The sequence below is a fragment of the Emys orbicularis genome, chromosome 2 (genome assembly GCF_028017835.1).
Source record: "Emys orbicularis isolate rEmyOrb1 chromosome 2, rEmyOrb1.hap1, whole genome shotgun sequence".
Taxonomy (NCBI): Eukaryota; Metazoa; Chordata; order Testudines; family Emydidae; genus Emys; species Emys orbicularis.
The window spans coordinates 296,738,723-296,756,198 of record NC_088684.1 but is presented as its reverse complement, the minus strand read 5'-3'; the positions used below and the strand labels follow the sequence as shown (position 1 = coordinate 296,756,198).

Sequence of the window (17,476 nt, the reverse complement as noted above, 5' to 3'; positions counted from 1 at the left end):
TGCTGGGAAGCATGTCCCAGATGCAGTGTACATGTACCCAAAGCTTTTAACATCAGAAGAGCTCATTATGAGCATTAAACCTGATCTCCTGCCTAGTACAGACCATGGTATTTCAATAGTTTAGTCTATTTAATTTTTCCATGTTGTCTCAAATGTTCTGCATCAAAATCAGAAACAAATACATTAAAATACAAAGCAACACGTGAAGGAGGGATCAGTAGATACAAAATGAGCTAAACAGTCTCTCACCCCTTGGTCAGCCGTTCAAATCCAGCTTAGGCCAGTATGGAAGGGCAACAAAAATAATTAGGGGTATGGAACGGCTTCCGTATGAGGAGAAATTAATGAGACTGGGACTTTTCAGCTTGGAAAAGAGACAGCTAAGGGGAGATATGATTGAGGTCTATAAAATCATGACTGGTGTAGAGAAAGGAAATAAGGAAGTGTTGTTTACTCCTCATAACACAAGAACTAGGGGTCATCAAATGAAATTAATAGGCAGCCGGTTTAAAACAAACAAAAGGGAGTATTTCTTCACACAACGCACAGTCAACCTGTGGAACTCCTTGCCAGAGGATGTTGTGAAGGCCAAGACCATAACAGGGTTCAAAAAAGAACTAGATAAATTCATGGAGGATACGTCCATCAATGACTATTAGCCAGAATGGGCAGGGATGGTGTCCCTAGCCTCTGTTTGCCAGAAGCTGGGAATGAGCGCCAGGGGATGGATCACTTGATGATTAACTGCTCTGCTTATTCCCTCCGGGGCACCTGGCATTGGCCACTGTCGGGAGACAGGATACTGGGCTAGATGGACCTTTGGTCTGACCCAGTAGGGCCATTCTTATGTTCTTATGTTAAGGGAATTATTACTATGTGTAGCAACCCCTGGCTTGAAGGGGTTTACAGTTTGGTTCAATGGCTCTCAGCACCCCCACTATAACATCATTCCAGCACCCCAGATGGTTGCTTAGGAGTTGCTATGTGAATCAGTGTTGCTACCTTGTGCGATTCTGTTATAAATCTTGCAATATTTGGTGTTTTTTCTAGAGCTCCAGCTGCTGGAATCCAGAGAATAGGTGCAAATTGCAGTGTTCATTTTTTTTAAATGTAAGTTTCTAGCCCTCCTGATTGCAGGGAAAAGCTTGAAAACATGAAGCAAGTGTAACTTAAAAGCTCAGAAAACAAATAAAAAGGACTTAATTTTTAGACTCTGCCACAGACTTCCTGTGTGACCTTAGGAAAGTTACTTAGCCGCTCTGTGCCTCAGTTTCCCATCTGTAAAATAGGGATAATAGCACTGCCCTATCTCACCGATGTGTCATGAAGATAAATACATAAAAGATTGTGAAGCGCTTTGAGCTCTCCTGATGAAAAGTGCCATGGAAGAGACTGATTTAAAATATAATATTAATATAATAACTATCATGATTTTTTGGCACCTGACTCATGATTTCTGAATGCTTGGGATTGGCCACACTGTTTGATGGTCCCAGCCTAGATACATTAGGTATGTAGCCACACTGGATAAGTAGATTAAACTAGGAGTGTGATCACCTCTTTCAGAAGCTGCCATGACAGGTCTCAATGTTATGCATCAAAGTGGCATTGTGGCATCTGGCAGTGATGGGACACAGCAAGAGGAAGAGAATGGGGACAAGAGGCAACATGCCTGAGGAAGCAGTTCATGTCCAAAGGAGGCCTGAGCTGAAGGCTGGCTGTGTGGGGGTCCCAGGAGCACATGTGCAGTGCTCCGGGGCCCCACCCCTAGAAAGGCTGTCACTCAGACAGGGCCCCAGCGAGTATTTGGCACTGATGCACAAACCAATTGAAGTGGAGGGAATAAAGGGACTTTTTCCACCCAGAAATGTTTCCTGCATTTTATGCAAGCTTCTGAATGTGGCTGTACTTCCTTGGGGGCCTGAAGGATGGATGGAGGTGGTAGGAGGAGTGACTCCTTTTCCCCTCTTCTCCAGAGGAGCGGGAGCTGGCAGGTTGGTTTGGGTGGCAGGGGACAGATCTTCTTTTGGAGGAGTCAGAGACGGGTGGACTCTTTTTTCCCCTCTGATGGGTGCTGTGCTGCTGCTCACTCTGTTGGCGGGAAGGCCGAGTACCCCGGAAACATCCCAGCTCCTCCTGCTACAGGTTCCCAGTGAGGGGAGGAGCTGAGTTCCGCTAAGCCAGAGCCAAGGACATTTCCTTCTGCGCTTAGCGGGGGAGCTGCTTTCCCCCTGGTACTTGGACCCCTGTTTATCCACTGGGCTGAGCTGAGAGCTGGGCCGAGACCTGTAATCAAAACTAGCACAAGCCGGAGGAGTGGCCACCTGGACAGGGCCTGCAAGCTGGCAAGGCCCTCTCACCCACGGAGGTGTTCCTCCAGACAGGGCTAAGGCGGGGGAGACTTGTACCACCACTGCCTGTGCCAGGGCTAAACGGGATGTGCTAATATCAGAGATCTCCTCAGCCAACTCTTTCAGGGTTCTTGGGTCCAGGCCCACTGATTTAAAAATGCTTATCCCTAGGAAATGTTGTTTAACATCCTCTTTGGTTACTAACAGACTGGAAAGTACTTCATAATCTTCATGTGATTGAGTACATCATCCTGCTCCTTTCCAAATATGGAACACAAATATTTATCCTTTTCTGCAGCACTATTAACAGTGTTACCATCTCCATCATGTAATGGGCCTATACCAGTGCTAGGATTTCTTTCATTTCTAACACATTTAGAAAACCTCCCGCTTATTACCCTTAGCCGTGCCAGCCATGGATTTTTCCCTGATGTCTTCAGCTTCCTTTATCAATTTTCTACACATCCTGAATTCTAATATATATCGATTGCTATCTATTTCCCCTTTTCCCATTTCTTATATATTGGTTTTTATTTCTAATTGCTGCCTTCACTTCATCACTGAACCAGATGCAGTTTGCTGCCTCAGCACAGAGTAGAGATCTTGTTTAAGACTGCTTTGCTCTTATATAGCACCTGCCTTCTCAGGATCTCAAGCTGCTTTGCAAACAGTGATGTGTTACGCCCCTCAAACCTCTGTGAGGTTAGTCAGTATTTTCCCTGTTGTTTTTTTACAAAAAGGGGAAACTGAGGCAAAAAGCAGTGAGGTGACTTTCCCAAGACAAAGAGTGAGGTCAGAGGCTGGTGTAAAGCATAGGAGAAACATTTTCAAAAACTCCTAAGTGAGGTAAGTGAATAAATCCCATTTTTTTAAAATGGGACCTAGGGTACATCTAAAAGAACCCATGGGAGCATGTCTTAGAGCCCATGTCAACTCAGGGCTCATGGGCTCACATTATGGGGCTCAAAATAAGTGTAAATGTTCCCACTCGGGCTGAACCCCGGGCTTTGAGGGGGACAGTTTCAGAGCCCAGGCTCCAGCCGGAGCAGGAATGTCTACACTGCTATTTGTAGCCTCCTAGCACAAGCCTGAGTCAATTGACCCAGGTTCTGGGATTCGCAGCCATGGGAGGGGTTTTTGCAGTGGAGATGTACCCTTAGGCACCTAAGTCACTTAGGCACTTTTGAAAATGTTACCTTAGATCTGCTGATTTTGAGTCCTTAATCCCAAGAGAATCCTTCATCTAAACTGACAGGCCTGCAACGCTCCCGTTTTCTGCACAAGAACATTTCCCTGGCTCCTGGGGAAGGGTATAGGTGTGTGTGTGTGTTTCCTCCGGGCACCAGTAGTGACTCTCCAGGACAATGATACTCAGACCGAGGCTCGAGAGCTGCAAGTGGCTCTTTAATGTGTCTCCTGTGACTCTTTGCAGCACACGATATTAAAACACTGTGATTTAATTATTAACCAATCAGGATGCTTTTACTATTTCATTAACCAATTATGTTATTAACTTGCACTAAGTTATTAACATATTTGCTGTCAGAATTATATACAGAAACTAAATAGTTCCCCTGTCAGACTGTTTAAATATGCCGATAGAGCACTGTAATAAATGAAACCATGAATTCACACGCGGTGACTCTTTTGGGTAATGTTGATTGCTAATCTGGCTCCAGAACTACTGAGATCTGAGTGTCACTGCTCTAGGGTGATTTAGGAGCTTGCAGGGCAAAGGACTTTCTGGGCACAAAGCCAGGGGAGGAGGGACTCCACACCCACTCCTGTCAAACCCACTGCTGAGCAGCCGAAAGTGAAACTCACTTTGCTTCTGTTTCCCGGAGAAAGGATCATGGCTCAGGCTGCGGTGAATCTGACTGAAGATCTGCAAAATGAAGCCACTTGTCCCATCTGCCTGGACTCTTTTAAAGACCCAGTGATCACAGAGTGCAGCCACAATTTCTGTGCGGCGTGCCTCAGTGAGTACTGCAAGGGATCACCGAGAAACCTCCCCTGTCCTCAGTGCAGGAAGACAATCCAGCCCAGGAACTTCAGGCCTAACAGGCAGCTGGCAAACATGGTAGACATAGCTCTGCGGCTCGGGGTCGAAGCAGCAAAGAAAGCGCAAGAGATTGTGTGCGAGGAGCACAAGGAATCTCTGAAACTCTTCTGCGAACAAGACCAGAGACCGATCTGTCTGGTGTGCAGGGAGTCCCAGGCGCACAGGGGTCACACTGTGGCTCCAATAGAGGAGGCAGCGCAGCCCTACAAGGTAGGAAATCCGACACTGTGTAATGTCTTTGAAGAGAACTCACTGCCCATCGTGCCCTATACCCCCCAGCGCCCCCCGGAACTCACTGCCCATCGTGCCCTATACCCCCCAGCGCCCCCCGGAACTCACTGCCCATCGTGCCCTATATCCCCCAGCTCCCCCTTCTCCCCCCCGGAACTCACTGCCCATCCTGCCCTATACCCCCCTTCTCCCCCCCGGAACTCACTGCCCATCCTGCCCTATACCCCCCAGCGCCCCCCGGAACTCACTGCCCATAGTGCCCTATATCCCCCAGCTCCCCCTTCCCCCCCCCCCGGAACTCACTGCCCATCGTGCCCTATACCCCCCAGCGCCCCCTTCCCCCCCCCCGGAACTCACTGCCCATCGTGCACTATACCCCCCAGCGCCCCCCGGAACTCACTGCCCATCGTGCCCTATACCCCCCAGCGCCCCCCGGAACTCACTGCCCATCCTGCCCTATACCCTCCAGGTCCCCCTTCCCCCCCCCCGGAACTCACTGCCCATCCTGCCCTATACCCCCCAGCGCCCCCCGGAACTCACTGCCCATCCTGCCCTATACCCTCCAGGTCCCCCTTCCCCCCCCCCGGAACTCACTGCCCATCCTGCCCTATACCCCCCAGCGCCCCCCGGAACTCACTGCCCATCGTGCCCTATACCCCCCAGTGCCCCCTTCCCCCCCCCCGGAACTCACTGCCCATCGTGCCCTATACCCCCCAGCGCCCCCCGGAACTCACTGCCCATCGTGCCCTATACCCCCCAGCGCCCCCCGGAACTCACTGCCCATCGTGCCCTATACCCCCCAGCGCCCCCCGGAACTCACTGCCCATCGTGCCCTATACCCCCCAGCGCCCCCCGGAACTCACTGCCCATCGTGCCCTATATCCCCCAGCTCCCCCTTCTCCCCCCCGGAACTCACTGCCCATCCTGCCCTATACCCCCCTTCTCCCCCCCGGAACTCACTGCCCATCCTGCCCTATACCCCCCAGCGCCCCCCGGAACTCACTGCCCATAGTGCCCTATATCCCCCAGCTCCCCCTTCCCCCCCCCCGGAACTCACTGCCCATCGTGCCCTATACCCCCCAGCGCCCCCTTCCCCCCCCCCGGAACTCACTGCCCATCGTGCACTATACCCCCCAGCGCCCCCCGGAACTCACTGCCCATCGTGCCCTATACCCCCCAGCGCCCCCCGGAACTCACTGCCCATCCTGCCCTATACCCTCCAGGTCCCCCTTCCCCCCCCCCGGAACTCACTGCCCATCCTGCCCTATACCCCCCAGCGCCCCCCGGAACTCACTGCCCATCCTGCCCTATACCCTCCAGGTCCCCCTTCCCCCCCCCCCCGGAACTCACTGCCCATCCTGCCCTATACCCCCCAGCGCCCCCCGGAACTCACTGCCCATCGTGCCCTATACCCCCCAGCGCCCCCTTCCCCCCCCCCGGAACTCACTGCCCATCGTGCCCTATACCCCCCAGCGCCCCCCGGAACTCACTGCCCATCCTGCCCTATACCCTCCAGGTCCCCCTTCCCCCCCCCCCCCCCCGGAACTCACTGCCCATCCTGCCCTATACCCCCCAGTGCCCCCCGGAACTCACTGCTCATCCTGCCCTATACCCCCCAGCGCCCCCCGGAACTCACTGCCCATCGTGCCCTATACCCCCCAGTGCCCCCTGGAACTCACTGCCCATCGTGCCCTATATCCCCCAGCTCCCCCTTTCCCCCCCCCCAGAACTCACTGCCCATCCTGCCCTATACCCCCCAGTGCCCCCCGGAACTCACTGCCCATCGTGCCCTATATCCCCCAGTGCCCCCTGGAACTCACTGCCCATCGTGCCCTATATCCCCCAGCTCCCCCTTCCCCCCCCCCCAGAACTCACTGCCCATCCTGCCCTATACCCCCCAGCACCCCCCGGAACTCACTGCCCATCGTGCCCTATACCCCCCAGCGCCCCCTTCCCCCCCCGGAACTCACTGCCCATCGTGCCCTATACCCCCCAGCTCCCCCTTCCCCCCCCCCCCGGAACTCACTGCCCATCGTGCCCTATACCCCCCCGCGCCCCCTTCCCCCCCCCGGAACTCACTGCCCATCGTGCCCTATATCCCCCAGCTCCCCCTTCCCCCCCCGGAACTCACTGCCCATCGTGCCCTATACCCCCCAGCGCCCCCTTCCCCCCCCGGAACTCACTGCCCATCGTGCCCTATACCCCCCAGCGCCCCCTTTCCCCCCCCGGAACTCACTGCCCATCGTGCCCTATACCCCCCAGTGCCCCCCGGAACTCACTGCCCATCCTGCCCTATACCCCCCAGCGCCCCCCGGAACTCACTGCCCATCCTGCCCTATACCCTCCAGGTCCCCCTTTCCCCCCCCCCCCAGAACTCACTGCCCATCCTGCCCTATACCCCCCAGCGCCCCCCAGAACTCACTGCTCATCCTGCCCTATATCCCCAGCTCCCCCCTCCCCGACAGGGACACACTGCCTGTCCTGCTGAGAAGCCAGAGGAGAGGTCAGCACAGAAATGAGCGCTGTATGAGCAGCCCAATCTGGGTCGGGCTCACTAATCCTGCGGCTGGTCTTCCAATCCCTTCTCGCTCAGGTTCTGGCTCAAGTCTTATACTCATTGTGGCTCTTCTTGGACTGGTTTGTAAACTGTAAATGCTGGTTGTACTGGTGGAGTGCTGCAGGGTGAAAAGTGCTATCGACACATCTGTGTGTAATTTAGGGAAATTCACAAACAAAACCTTTGTTAGGGTTTGTAAGGGTGACAGTATATTTCAGTGGAATTTACCTACCACTCAGAAAATGAATATAAGAGCTAGGTATTGTTGTTCATTTATTGTGATTTTATTTATTATACTCTCAACAGGGTTCTTCTACCTCAAAAACTCAGAAGTAACTAGTTGAAGCATGAAGACGCTTCATTCATGCCACATATTCCTTCTTCACTTGCAGTCACCCCATGCAAGTTACACTGTAGCTAGTCTTCAAACATTCACAACAAAAAGGATAACAATAGATAACGTTGTAAGTGTTTATTATCTGGAGAATTCAAACTTTAGTAACTGCCCATTACATTTTTTTTAAACATCTCCTACTGACTCTTGCAAATCTCCACCAGACTAAAAGTATAACTGAGAGTATAATGAATTTTACATGCCAATAACTCTATTGATCCATTTTATTAATGTAAAAACAAGTTTAAGAGTAGCAGCCGTGTTAGTCTGTATCCGCAAAAAAAACAGGAGTACTTGTGGCACCTTAGAAACTAACAAATTTATTTGAGCATAAGCTTTCGTGGGCTACAGCCCACTTCTTCGGATGCATAGAATGAAACATATATCTGGAATTGATATGCAAACTAGATACAATCGACTTAGGCTTGAATAGAGACTGGGAATGGCTGAGCCATTCAAACATTGAATCTAACTCCCCATGTAAGTATTCTCACACTTCTTATCAAACTGTCTGTACTGGGCTACCTTGATTATCACTTCAAAAGCTTTTTTTTTTTCTCTTACTTAATTGGCCTCTCAGAGTTGGTAAGACAACTCCCACCTTTTCATGCTCTCTGTATGTGCATATATATCTCCTCAATATATGTTCCATTCTATGCATCCAAAGAAGTGGTCTGTAGCCCACGAAAGCTTATGCTCAAATAAATTTGTTAGTCTCTAAGGTGCCACAAGTACTCCTGGTTTTTTTGGTAAAAACAAGTGTTTATGTCTTTTCAAACCCCTCCCCGCTAACTCAGCCCCCACATAGCAGAAGGCACTTCTCAGTAAGATCCACAGAACATCTTTGGGGTTCCCATATCAAAACATTTTAGAAATATTATTGGCCAAAAAGTTAGGATTTTTTTCAACAAATAAACTAAAGTTTCAGTCACGATAACTTTAAAACTCTTTGAGTTGTTTGGCTTCTTTTGGGGGACGTTAGAGGAGGGCTTGAAAACTGGATTTATAACAGGGAGCTGGCCTTAACTATCGAGCTGCTACTGTCACTCCATAAGGGAGCTTTGCAAATGTGTAGAGCTGACGTAACCACACATAATACTGCTGTATACTGTGTAAAATAAAACATGGAAATCACCAAATCCATATTTCTTTCCAGGAAAAACTTCAGAGCAATTTGTGTTTCTTACAAAAAGAGAGAGAAGAATTTGAACCGTATGGAGAAGAGAAAAGCGACGAACTGCTGGTATCTACCTACCTATCTACCTACCTGTTTATATGGGCCTCATCGCAGCCGTACTAGAGCACCCACCGGCTGTTCGCATGACAAGTGGGTTCGCACCATGCCATTGACAACACCGCCACTACCCTGCAGTTTCAAACAGTTCACTAGGGAACTATCGGGCAGGGTCACAGGGCCAGTTAACGCACAGCAGGCTGGTAGATTTACACCTGAGCTTGCCATGCAGTAACTCGCCATATAGACACGGCCTTAGTAACATGGCAGTAATTCGGGCATGGTTTGCACTTGGCTGTTGCATGAGCAGACAGTGCGGACTACACCCCCTCGTGAGTAACATGCCCCTCTGTCTGGGGCCTATAGAGCTGGCAGAACTATTCATTGCAAACAGTATTGGTTACAGCTGTATTCTCGTTCTGGTTAGCAGATCACTTCCCAACTGATCTTGATCTTCTACTAATGTATCTGTTATTCCCTCCCTCCTCTCCTACTGTCTCCATATCCCTTTTAACCTCAACTTTCAACTGCTACTGCTAGTTCTCCTTTATCCTCTCTGCCCTCCTTCCTCCCCTTCCCCCCACAAATCTACATCTCCTCTCCACTGCTTCTGCCTCGCCTCTGGTGACATCTGCCCTAACCCAGGTCCTCCCTCCATCCCCACACTCCCTGCCTCCCACCTCCACCCCCATCCCCATCACCACCTCTGTCCTTCTGGATCCTCTCTTTCAATCTCAGCCCCCATTCACAACCTCCCTCTTTTCCTTCTCTTGCTCTCCCTGGAAGGCTCACTCCAAAAAGGTCGGTTTGCCATGACCTCTTCATCTCCTGGCACCCACATAAAATCAGATGTCCCTTCTGACACGGCTTCAATAGACACTTTCCCCGATGGTGGCCTCCTCTACTGACAACCACTGCCCCCACCCCCAATGCCTCCCTGGCCACCTTCTTTGACTTTGAGTCCTGGCTCTTCCTCTCTTCACAATCCCCACCCTCACCCTTGGGGACTTCAGCTTCCATACTGATGTCCAGCCCAACCTCTTAGCCTCCCCCTCATCTTCTCCTTTGACCTTCATCCCTATTTTGGATCTCCTTTTTGACAAAATGGCCACTCACTTGACCTTGTCTTCTCTAAACACTGCTTCCTCCCTAACCTCTCAGCTCCATTTCTTCTGTCCTGCCACCACCTCATCTCCTTCAACAACACGCACCAGGTCCTCTTGTCATCTCCAGTGGCTTCTCTACCACTCTTCCTGCTGTCTTCTCCACTGGCTCAGTTACGATTTACTCCACTTCTCAATCTCCTATCCCCTAGACCCTTTTGTCCTTCGTTCTCACTGTAAGGTTTATTCTTCCAACCCCCATCTCTGTCTCACCTGCCACATCCACACACACAAGGATTTATGGAGAGTGAAAAGATTCCACCTGTAATACCGACATGCCCCTCCCCTCTTTATATCTGTTCCCTGCAGAGACAGACAGAATCGGAGAGACGGAAGATTCTGTTGGAATTTGAGCAGTTGCATGAGTTTCTGAGTGAACAACAGTGCCTTCTTCTGGCGCAGCTGGAAGTGCTAGATGAGGAGATTTTAAAGAGGCGGAATGAATATGTCACCAAAGTGTCAGAGAAAACGTTACTACTCAACGAACTGATCAGCGAGATACAAAGGAAATGTTCCCAGCCGGCGACAGAATTCCTTAAGGTGAGGCTGCACTGTACATACCCTGTGCAAAGAGGAAAGACTCCTGAGCTATTGAAGCCCAGCTCTGGGATACTGGAGTCCAGGACTCGGAGCTCACAGTATAACTGAAATATTGACTGTAAGGCTGAAACACTGAACTATACGGTGTCAGTGCATCTCTGGATTATATGTAAACAAAGGCAGAGTTTCTTCCTCTGAATGATCTTGCATAGAAATGGAGAAAAATTACCCATGAGGAGAAACTCCAAACAGTCTCTGGGGCTTCAGAAAGTACCTGGTGTCCAAAGGGTTAACGTTTAACTATTTAATTCCCACCTGGGATGTCACCTGGGAACTGGCTCATTTCCTGGGTTCAGAGAAAGCCAGTAGGTCGCTAGGTAGGCAGGCATGAAGGGAAGATTTCTGGCTGCTGGGAGATAGGTCAGGACTTGTAGGAGGAACCAATCCCATCCTTAGAGGAAGTCCCCTGGCCTTCACTTCCAACCAGACCAGGGACACCGAGCACTTCGGTATCTGAGGCTGACTGGAGAAGAATTGGGAAGGGGCCCAGAGGGGCTGCATGCAGGGAGGTGGCATCAACGGTGTCATGACTGGAAGAGAGGGGAGCGCAAGGCTTCTGTGTCTCTTGATGTATGAGGCAGGGGAAGAGGTGGGTGGTCCTACAGCACTTGCCGCAAGAGGCTGGAACGGTTGGAGGAGTCTTATCTTGGTGAGGTGGGAAGAGGCAGGGAAAGAGGGGCTATGGAGATGAGAAGATGAGGGAGCCATCCTTGGGAATCAAATAAAGCCTCCCTTTTACTTCTGACTTTGGTGCCGATCCTGCAGTGAAACTCATGCAGGCAGACCCCTTCGCCTTCATAGAGCCCCACTGATGGGCAGGCATCTGCCCACGTGGAGTCAACTGTAGGATGGGGGCCTAAGTTACCAGAAATCTAATGTTCCCCATTGTGGAGACCTGCAGATGGGACTCAAACTGCAAACACAGATTCATCCCCCTAGCAGAAAACATGCTGGGCTGGATTCACCAACATAGCCCCATTGACTTGCCCTGGTATAGCGGGGAGCCGCATTCGACCCTCCTTTCTTGTGGCACGTGAACTGAGCATCTGTTTTCTTTCCCTTCTAGGACGTTGGCAGCACCTTAAGCAGGTACCTTCTGGGCTCATTCCCGCTCTCCCTCCCACCATAGTGTGCTCAGAAAAGTCTTGGAAACAGTCCTGAAGACCCAGCTTCCCAGCATGCAGCAGCTGTGGGATGTTTTGTATTTAATATATCTGTCACTTGTACAAAGGGGCTGAGTTTTGGTTGCCAGGGGAATGGTACTTTGATAAAAACTCCACTTATTTTTGTTTTGTTTTACATTTTTTAAATAATACTAAATGGCTCCTCTGCATTTGGTGAGACAGAGCGGTGTCAGGCAAGTCCCCTACAGCCAGTTGAAGTCAGTGAGAGTTGTGGCTGCTCTGAAAAATCAGGCTTTCAGCCTCTAAGTACCTTTCTTTCTCCTTGTGTAAAATGAGGTGTTAACTCCCCAGTGGACAGGGCACTAAACCAGGCATTGGGAGAGCCGAGTTCTAGTCCTAGCTCTGCTACTGACCTTCTGGGTGACCTTGGGCAGTCACTTCCCCTCCCTGTGCTTTTGTCTAGTTAGAGTCTAAACCCTTCAGGAAAGGGATTCTCTCTTGCTGTGAGTTTGTGCTGCTTCCAACCCAAAGGGGCCCTGATTTTATCTGGACACCTCTGTAATCTGAATAACAATAATAGTTCAAAGGGGGGTAGTAAGGTTCTCATTTGTACTTGCTAACCAGTATAATTGCTGCCCTTCCTATTTCTATAATTGCCATGCGGATTAGATGAACTTGTCCCTGTTAGGGTGTTGATGGGGCTCAGAAGGCTGAGGTCCTTATTCTTTCTGGGCGGATGGAGAGTTTGGGATTAGACAGCTAGGTGAACGCGCTTCAGGATGTGTCTACACTACAAGCGCTGCTGCAGCACTGCTGGAGCATAGACACTAAGTAAAGCAACGGAAGAGGGTTTCCATCACTGTAGTAAATTCAGCCCCTCACGAAGCGGTAGCGAGGTTGACGGAAGAATTCTTCCATCAATCTCTCCGCATCCACAGTGGGGGATAGGTCAACCTAACTGCATTGCACAGGGTGTGAAATTTTTCACAGCCCTGAGTGATGAAGATAGGTTGACCTAAGTTTTAGGTGTAGACGAGACCTCAGGATATGTGTGTTTTCCTAGGTGCGAGTGTGTGAAGGTCCCAACTCCAGAGCCCGTTTCTCCCGTGCTGAAGAAGAGAGTCAGCGACTTCTCTGAAAATAATCACCTTGTAATGGGGGTGCTGGCCATGTTCAAAGGTAAAACAAAGTGACCTTGTGGGTGATGTCTCCAGTCCTGTCTCCCCAGGGACCCATTGTGTCTCTCTTCTACCCCATTCTCTGGTTCATGGTGCTCCTTACGTTGTTGCTCCTTTGCCTCTGTCCCCCTCCCCCATCTCACTCTTTCTCATCTGTTTTTTGTCATTTATGGGTCCCCACCACGTCTCTCACTGGACCTTAGCTTTCTTCCTCACCACTCCTGAACCATCTTCAGCTACAAAAACTCTGCCAGCTGATTCCTCGTGCAGAAGTGTGTCTGCCCTTGGTTCTACTCTGTCATGCCTTGTTGGCACCTATGAGTTTCCGTCCGCTCCTGAGTTCTGTGAAGTCTCACTGCAGCCAGTGCAAAGGGTTCTGGGAACTGAATGTGTTTGCTGTACATGAAGGGGCAGAGAGGGGTATCCACAATTTTGGGAGGTGATATAACAGAGCACTCGGTGGGAGCTGGGAGGAAGGGAGCCACGGGGTGTACTTGGGGGTGGTGGGAGGAGGGTTGTTCCAAATTTTGGCTTCCGTCCCCTCTAACTAGAGACAATCATGCTACTACCACAGTGCTACAAAGACCAGCAGGAAAAGACACACACACACACACACACACACACACATAGCCTACTAGGGATTGTTGCACCAGCCAGAGTGACCATGGGTGATGGCATCACGCCAGGCACCATGTAGCGAAGTTCCAAAATCTGGCTCAGTCCTGCAAATCCATGAATCTCTGGGGTGGCCCCACAGGTGGCCCCAGGTAGGGTCATGGCATGTGCCCCTTTGCATATCTCTGGAAAGTTAGAGAACCCGGTGTGCTGGGGTGATTTTGTCCCTCCTGGTGACAGGGCTGAAGGGTGTGCAATGCCGTTGTTGGATATGATGACGGGAGGCCAGATCGGTGTGAGATTGTGACATTTTGCACAAATTCAAACTGCTTTATACTCAGGATTTGGCGCTGACAGCACATCTGGAATAGTGCTATGAGAACTGGTGTGCATGAGATCTCATCCCTGTCTCCTTTTTTTTCATCTAGAGAATCTGCGAGCTCAGCTGGATAAAGAAAAAGGTACGTTTCTGTCACTGCTGGGAACAAATAAGAGGCGAAGGTTTTCTAAAATGAGGTGCTAGAATGGTACTTACTTCTCCATTGCAGAGATGGGCATAGGCCACAATGTCTGGATGTGGATTTAGAACACAGCGAACGGGCAAGAGCTCAGATCTGGGTCGTGATTAGGCCTGTTATAGAAATACATGCCCAGCATTGTCCGGTGACAATGGTAAAGAATCCCAGAAAGTTGCTGTCTTCTAACACTGAACAGGGAATGTTATTCAGAACAGTATAAGCTCTAAAGCTACACCATCCCTCTCTGCTTCTCCCTTCTGGCTCAGATTCAGCAAGGTATTAAACACATGTAACTTTAACAGGACTAGGTAGGTAGTTGAAGTTACGCATGTTCTTAAGCAATTTGTTGAACTGGGCTCTTAAAGAAACAGCTCACATATCCTCACAGGCACTTTTGGATTGGGATCCAGATTCATAATGTACACAAAGTTGAAGGGTGCTCTGATCCACAATTTTGGTTCAGACCATCTCTGCTCCCTCTGGATTTTCTGGGAGAAGGGGCAACTGAAACCAAAGAGAGGTTTTCACCATTAGAAGAGATTGTCTCCAACAGCTGTATGAACCCCTGAAGACATGCAGGTGCCATCCTGTGACTGTGTTAGTTGTTACTGGAGTGGTGGTTTAAAAGGAGGGGCTGAGGAACTGTAAGTGTAATGAAAAGTACGAAATAGGACTGAGGTGAAAGGGCTGGACTATATAAACATAAGATGGCCAAGTGATGGCAGCCCAATGAGAAGGTGGTCACTACTTTATAGAAACTACCTTGGAGTTAGCGGCAGCTGAATTTTATTAAGACTGACTGTAAGCCCTGGCTCCTCTATACCTGTGGGCTTTAGCGCAAGCTGCTAACCTGAGGTACAAGCTCAGTTGCCATGTCCTCACTGCTATTGTAACCCATGAGCTCACGCAGTTAGCTAACCCAAGTTAAGAACAGACCTTTTTTGGTAATCCTAAGAACTGTTACCTTTGCTGACTCCTTAGTATTTAGGCCCTGTCCACAGTAGAACTGAAACCGCTGTAGCAGCAACAGTGTTTTTTAAACATGATGTTCTACCATCTTCTCCTAAACCAGAGTAGATAAGGATCTACATACCCCATAGAGTCTATGTAGAGGTGTATACTAGCCCAGTTAGAAATAGAAATAGGCCTGATCTGGATATGCAACACCTTTAAATTCAAAAATGTTTGGAACCAGAGGTTTGGTTAAGGCCATGACAGCAACAGGAGACAGCCCCAGAATTTAGATCTAGGTTGGGATTTTGAACATCTCCCTCCATTACCACCCCAAAAAAGCCAGGGATACAGGCATATCCCTGCTTATAAAAATCCCTGTCCATGCTGGTCAAGGAAATGGTGCTTCTCTCCAGAAAAGCATAGCCCAGAAAGTCACTGGGGAACTCACTGCACCTGTGTCTCTTCCACTGCCATGCCAGGGTTGAAACAGAAATTGAGACGAGTCCCACGTGCATCCGGGCTATGGGGTAACAAGTAGAATCCAAAGTGGACTGGAAATGGTCCAACGTACGATCAGCTGAAGCTAAAGCCAATTGCATTCATGGGATTAAATCCTAGCTCTGCTGAAGTCAATGGCAAAACTCCCATTAGTTTCAGTGGGTCCAGGATTTCATCCATGTGGTTTTATTTATGGGTGGCAGATATAAGAGGCCAGGGGAGGCTAAGCCTCCCCAAACAGGATTCAGTGCACCTCCCTCTGGAGGTGGCCTGCCGTCTTTGGAGCACCGCCACTGCCGAAAGGGCGCCTGGGCCATAACCCCACTCGTGCTCCGCCCCGAGGCTCCACTCCCGCTTGTCCTCTTCCCCTGTTGCCCCACCCACGCTGCTTCTCTTCCTGCCCTTGCCCCGCCTCTTCCTCCTGAGGTCCCGCCCTCGCTCCACCTCTTCCCACGAGGCCCCGCCAATTGTGCCTCTCCGCCCCCTTCCCCGAGGCCCCCCCCGCCGCTCCTCAGCAGGCAGGGGAGGCCTCAGGGGAGGGGGCGAAGAGGCAGGAGCAGGCAGGGATCTCGGGGGAGGGGGCCGAGTGGGAGCGGGGCCTGGGGCAAAGGGAGGTGGAGTGTTGGTGGGGCCTCGGGGAGGAGGCTGAGCAGGGACTGACCTTGGGGTGGAGCAGGGGGCGGGGCCATGGTCTGGGCATCGGTGGCCCCTCCCATTTCCAGCACTCACACCCTAGCCTCCCCAAATGCATGAGTCACACGCCGCCCATGTTTTTATTCCTGATTTAGCTCCCGTGGAAGGAGTCTTTCCTGTTCTTGGCTCAGACCATGAATATTCCTCCTGCCTTCCCCACTCCATTTAATTCTGGACGAAGGAGATTCACCGATTTGCTCCAGAGCTGACCTAGAAATGGGTTCTGCCTCTCTCTGATTGTGTGTGTCTCTCTCTCTCTATCTGCATCATTCTCTAGTCAACATGACTCTGGATCCGGAAACAGCAAATCCCCACCTCATCCTGTCAGAGGATGGGAAAAGCGTGAGACTCGGAGCGGGGCGGCTGGATGTGCCTGCCAATCCCAAGAGGTTCATGTCGAGCCCCTGTGTCCTGGGCTCTGAGGGATTCACAACAGGGAGACACTATTGGGAGCTGGAGGTCGGAGATGGGGATGGCTGGGCTGTGGGGGCTGCCAGAGAGTCTGTGGAGAGAAACAGGCCATCAACGCTTCAGACGGAAGGGATTTGGGCTGTACGTCTGGGCTGGGATCGTCAATACTCAGCTCTCACTTTCCCCCCGACCCCTCTCTCACTTGACGAGAAGCCCAGGAAGATTCGAGTTCACTTGGACTACGAAGAGGGGCAAGTGACCTTTTACAACGCAGAGAACATGGCCCAAATCTTCAATTTCTCTGCCTCTTTCAATGAGAAAATCTTCCCTTACTTTTGGCTCTGGTCCCCAGAATCATGCATCCAGATGTGCCCCTGATGGTATCAAGTTTCTTACAGTGGCTCTCACATGAGAACTCCTGCACACTTGGCTGCAGCTGGAGAAAGAGAGGATTCATTAAAATAACGCTAACTAATCAAACAGTCGGAAATGATCTGCTTGTATTTCTCATTGCAGTAAGTTCATCTGCACTCGTTACCCATAGCCTTGGGCTGGATCATCTCCTTTGTGTATTGCCATAAAACTGTGGTGTCTACTGGATGTTCTCTACTGCCCCTTTAAGTGTCTCTGCCAGGTTTTCACCACAAACTTCATAGCTTCACTCTGCTAGCACACTTATGTCAGTCCGGGGTGTGATGAGGTGTAATTTGTGACCCACATAGCTGTGCTGGCAAAAGCCCCTAGTGTAAATGCAGCTATACTTTCAAATGTGCACTTTTACCACTATAGGTAAGGCTAAGATGTTGTCACGGTTATTTTTAGTAAAAGACAGGGACAGGTCTTGGGCAATAAATAAAAATGTACAGAATCCCGTGACCTGTCCCTGACTTTCA

General features: G+C 50.5%; 1 protein-coding gene across 1 annotated transcript; it reads left to right on the top strand.

Moving 5' to 3' along the window:
• The first annotated feature begins 4,184 nt into the window (after positions 1 to 4,184).
• Positions 4,185 to 17,143, top strand: LOC135874393 (E3 ubiquitin-protein ligase TRIM39-like). Its single transcript, XM_065399199.1, has 7 exons — positions 4,185 to 4,623; positions 8,752 to 8,838; positions 10,302 to 10,532; positions 11,659 to 11,681; positions 12,780 to 12,895; positions 13,938 to 13,970; positions 16,450 to 17,143. Exons 1-7 carry the CDS (start codon positions 4,204 to 4,206, stop codon positions 16,959 to 16,961), a joined length of 1,422 nt encoding a protein of 473 aa, XP_065255271.1. The 5' UTR covers positions 4,185 to 4,203; the 3' UTR covers positions 16,962 to 17,143.
• The last annotated feature ends 333 nt before the right edge of the window (positions 17,144 to 17,476 follow it).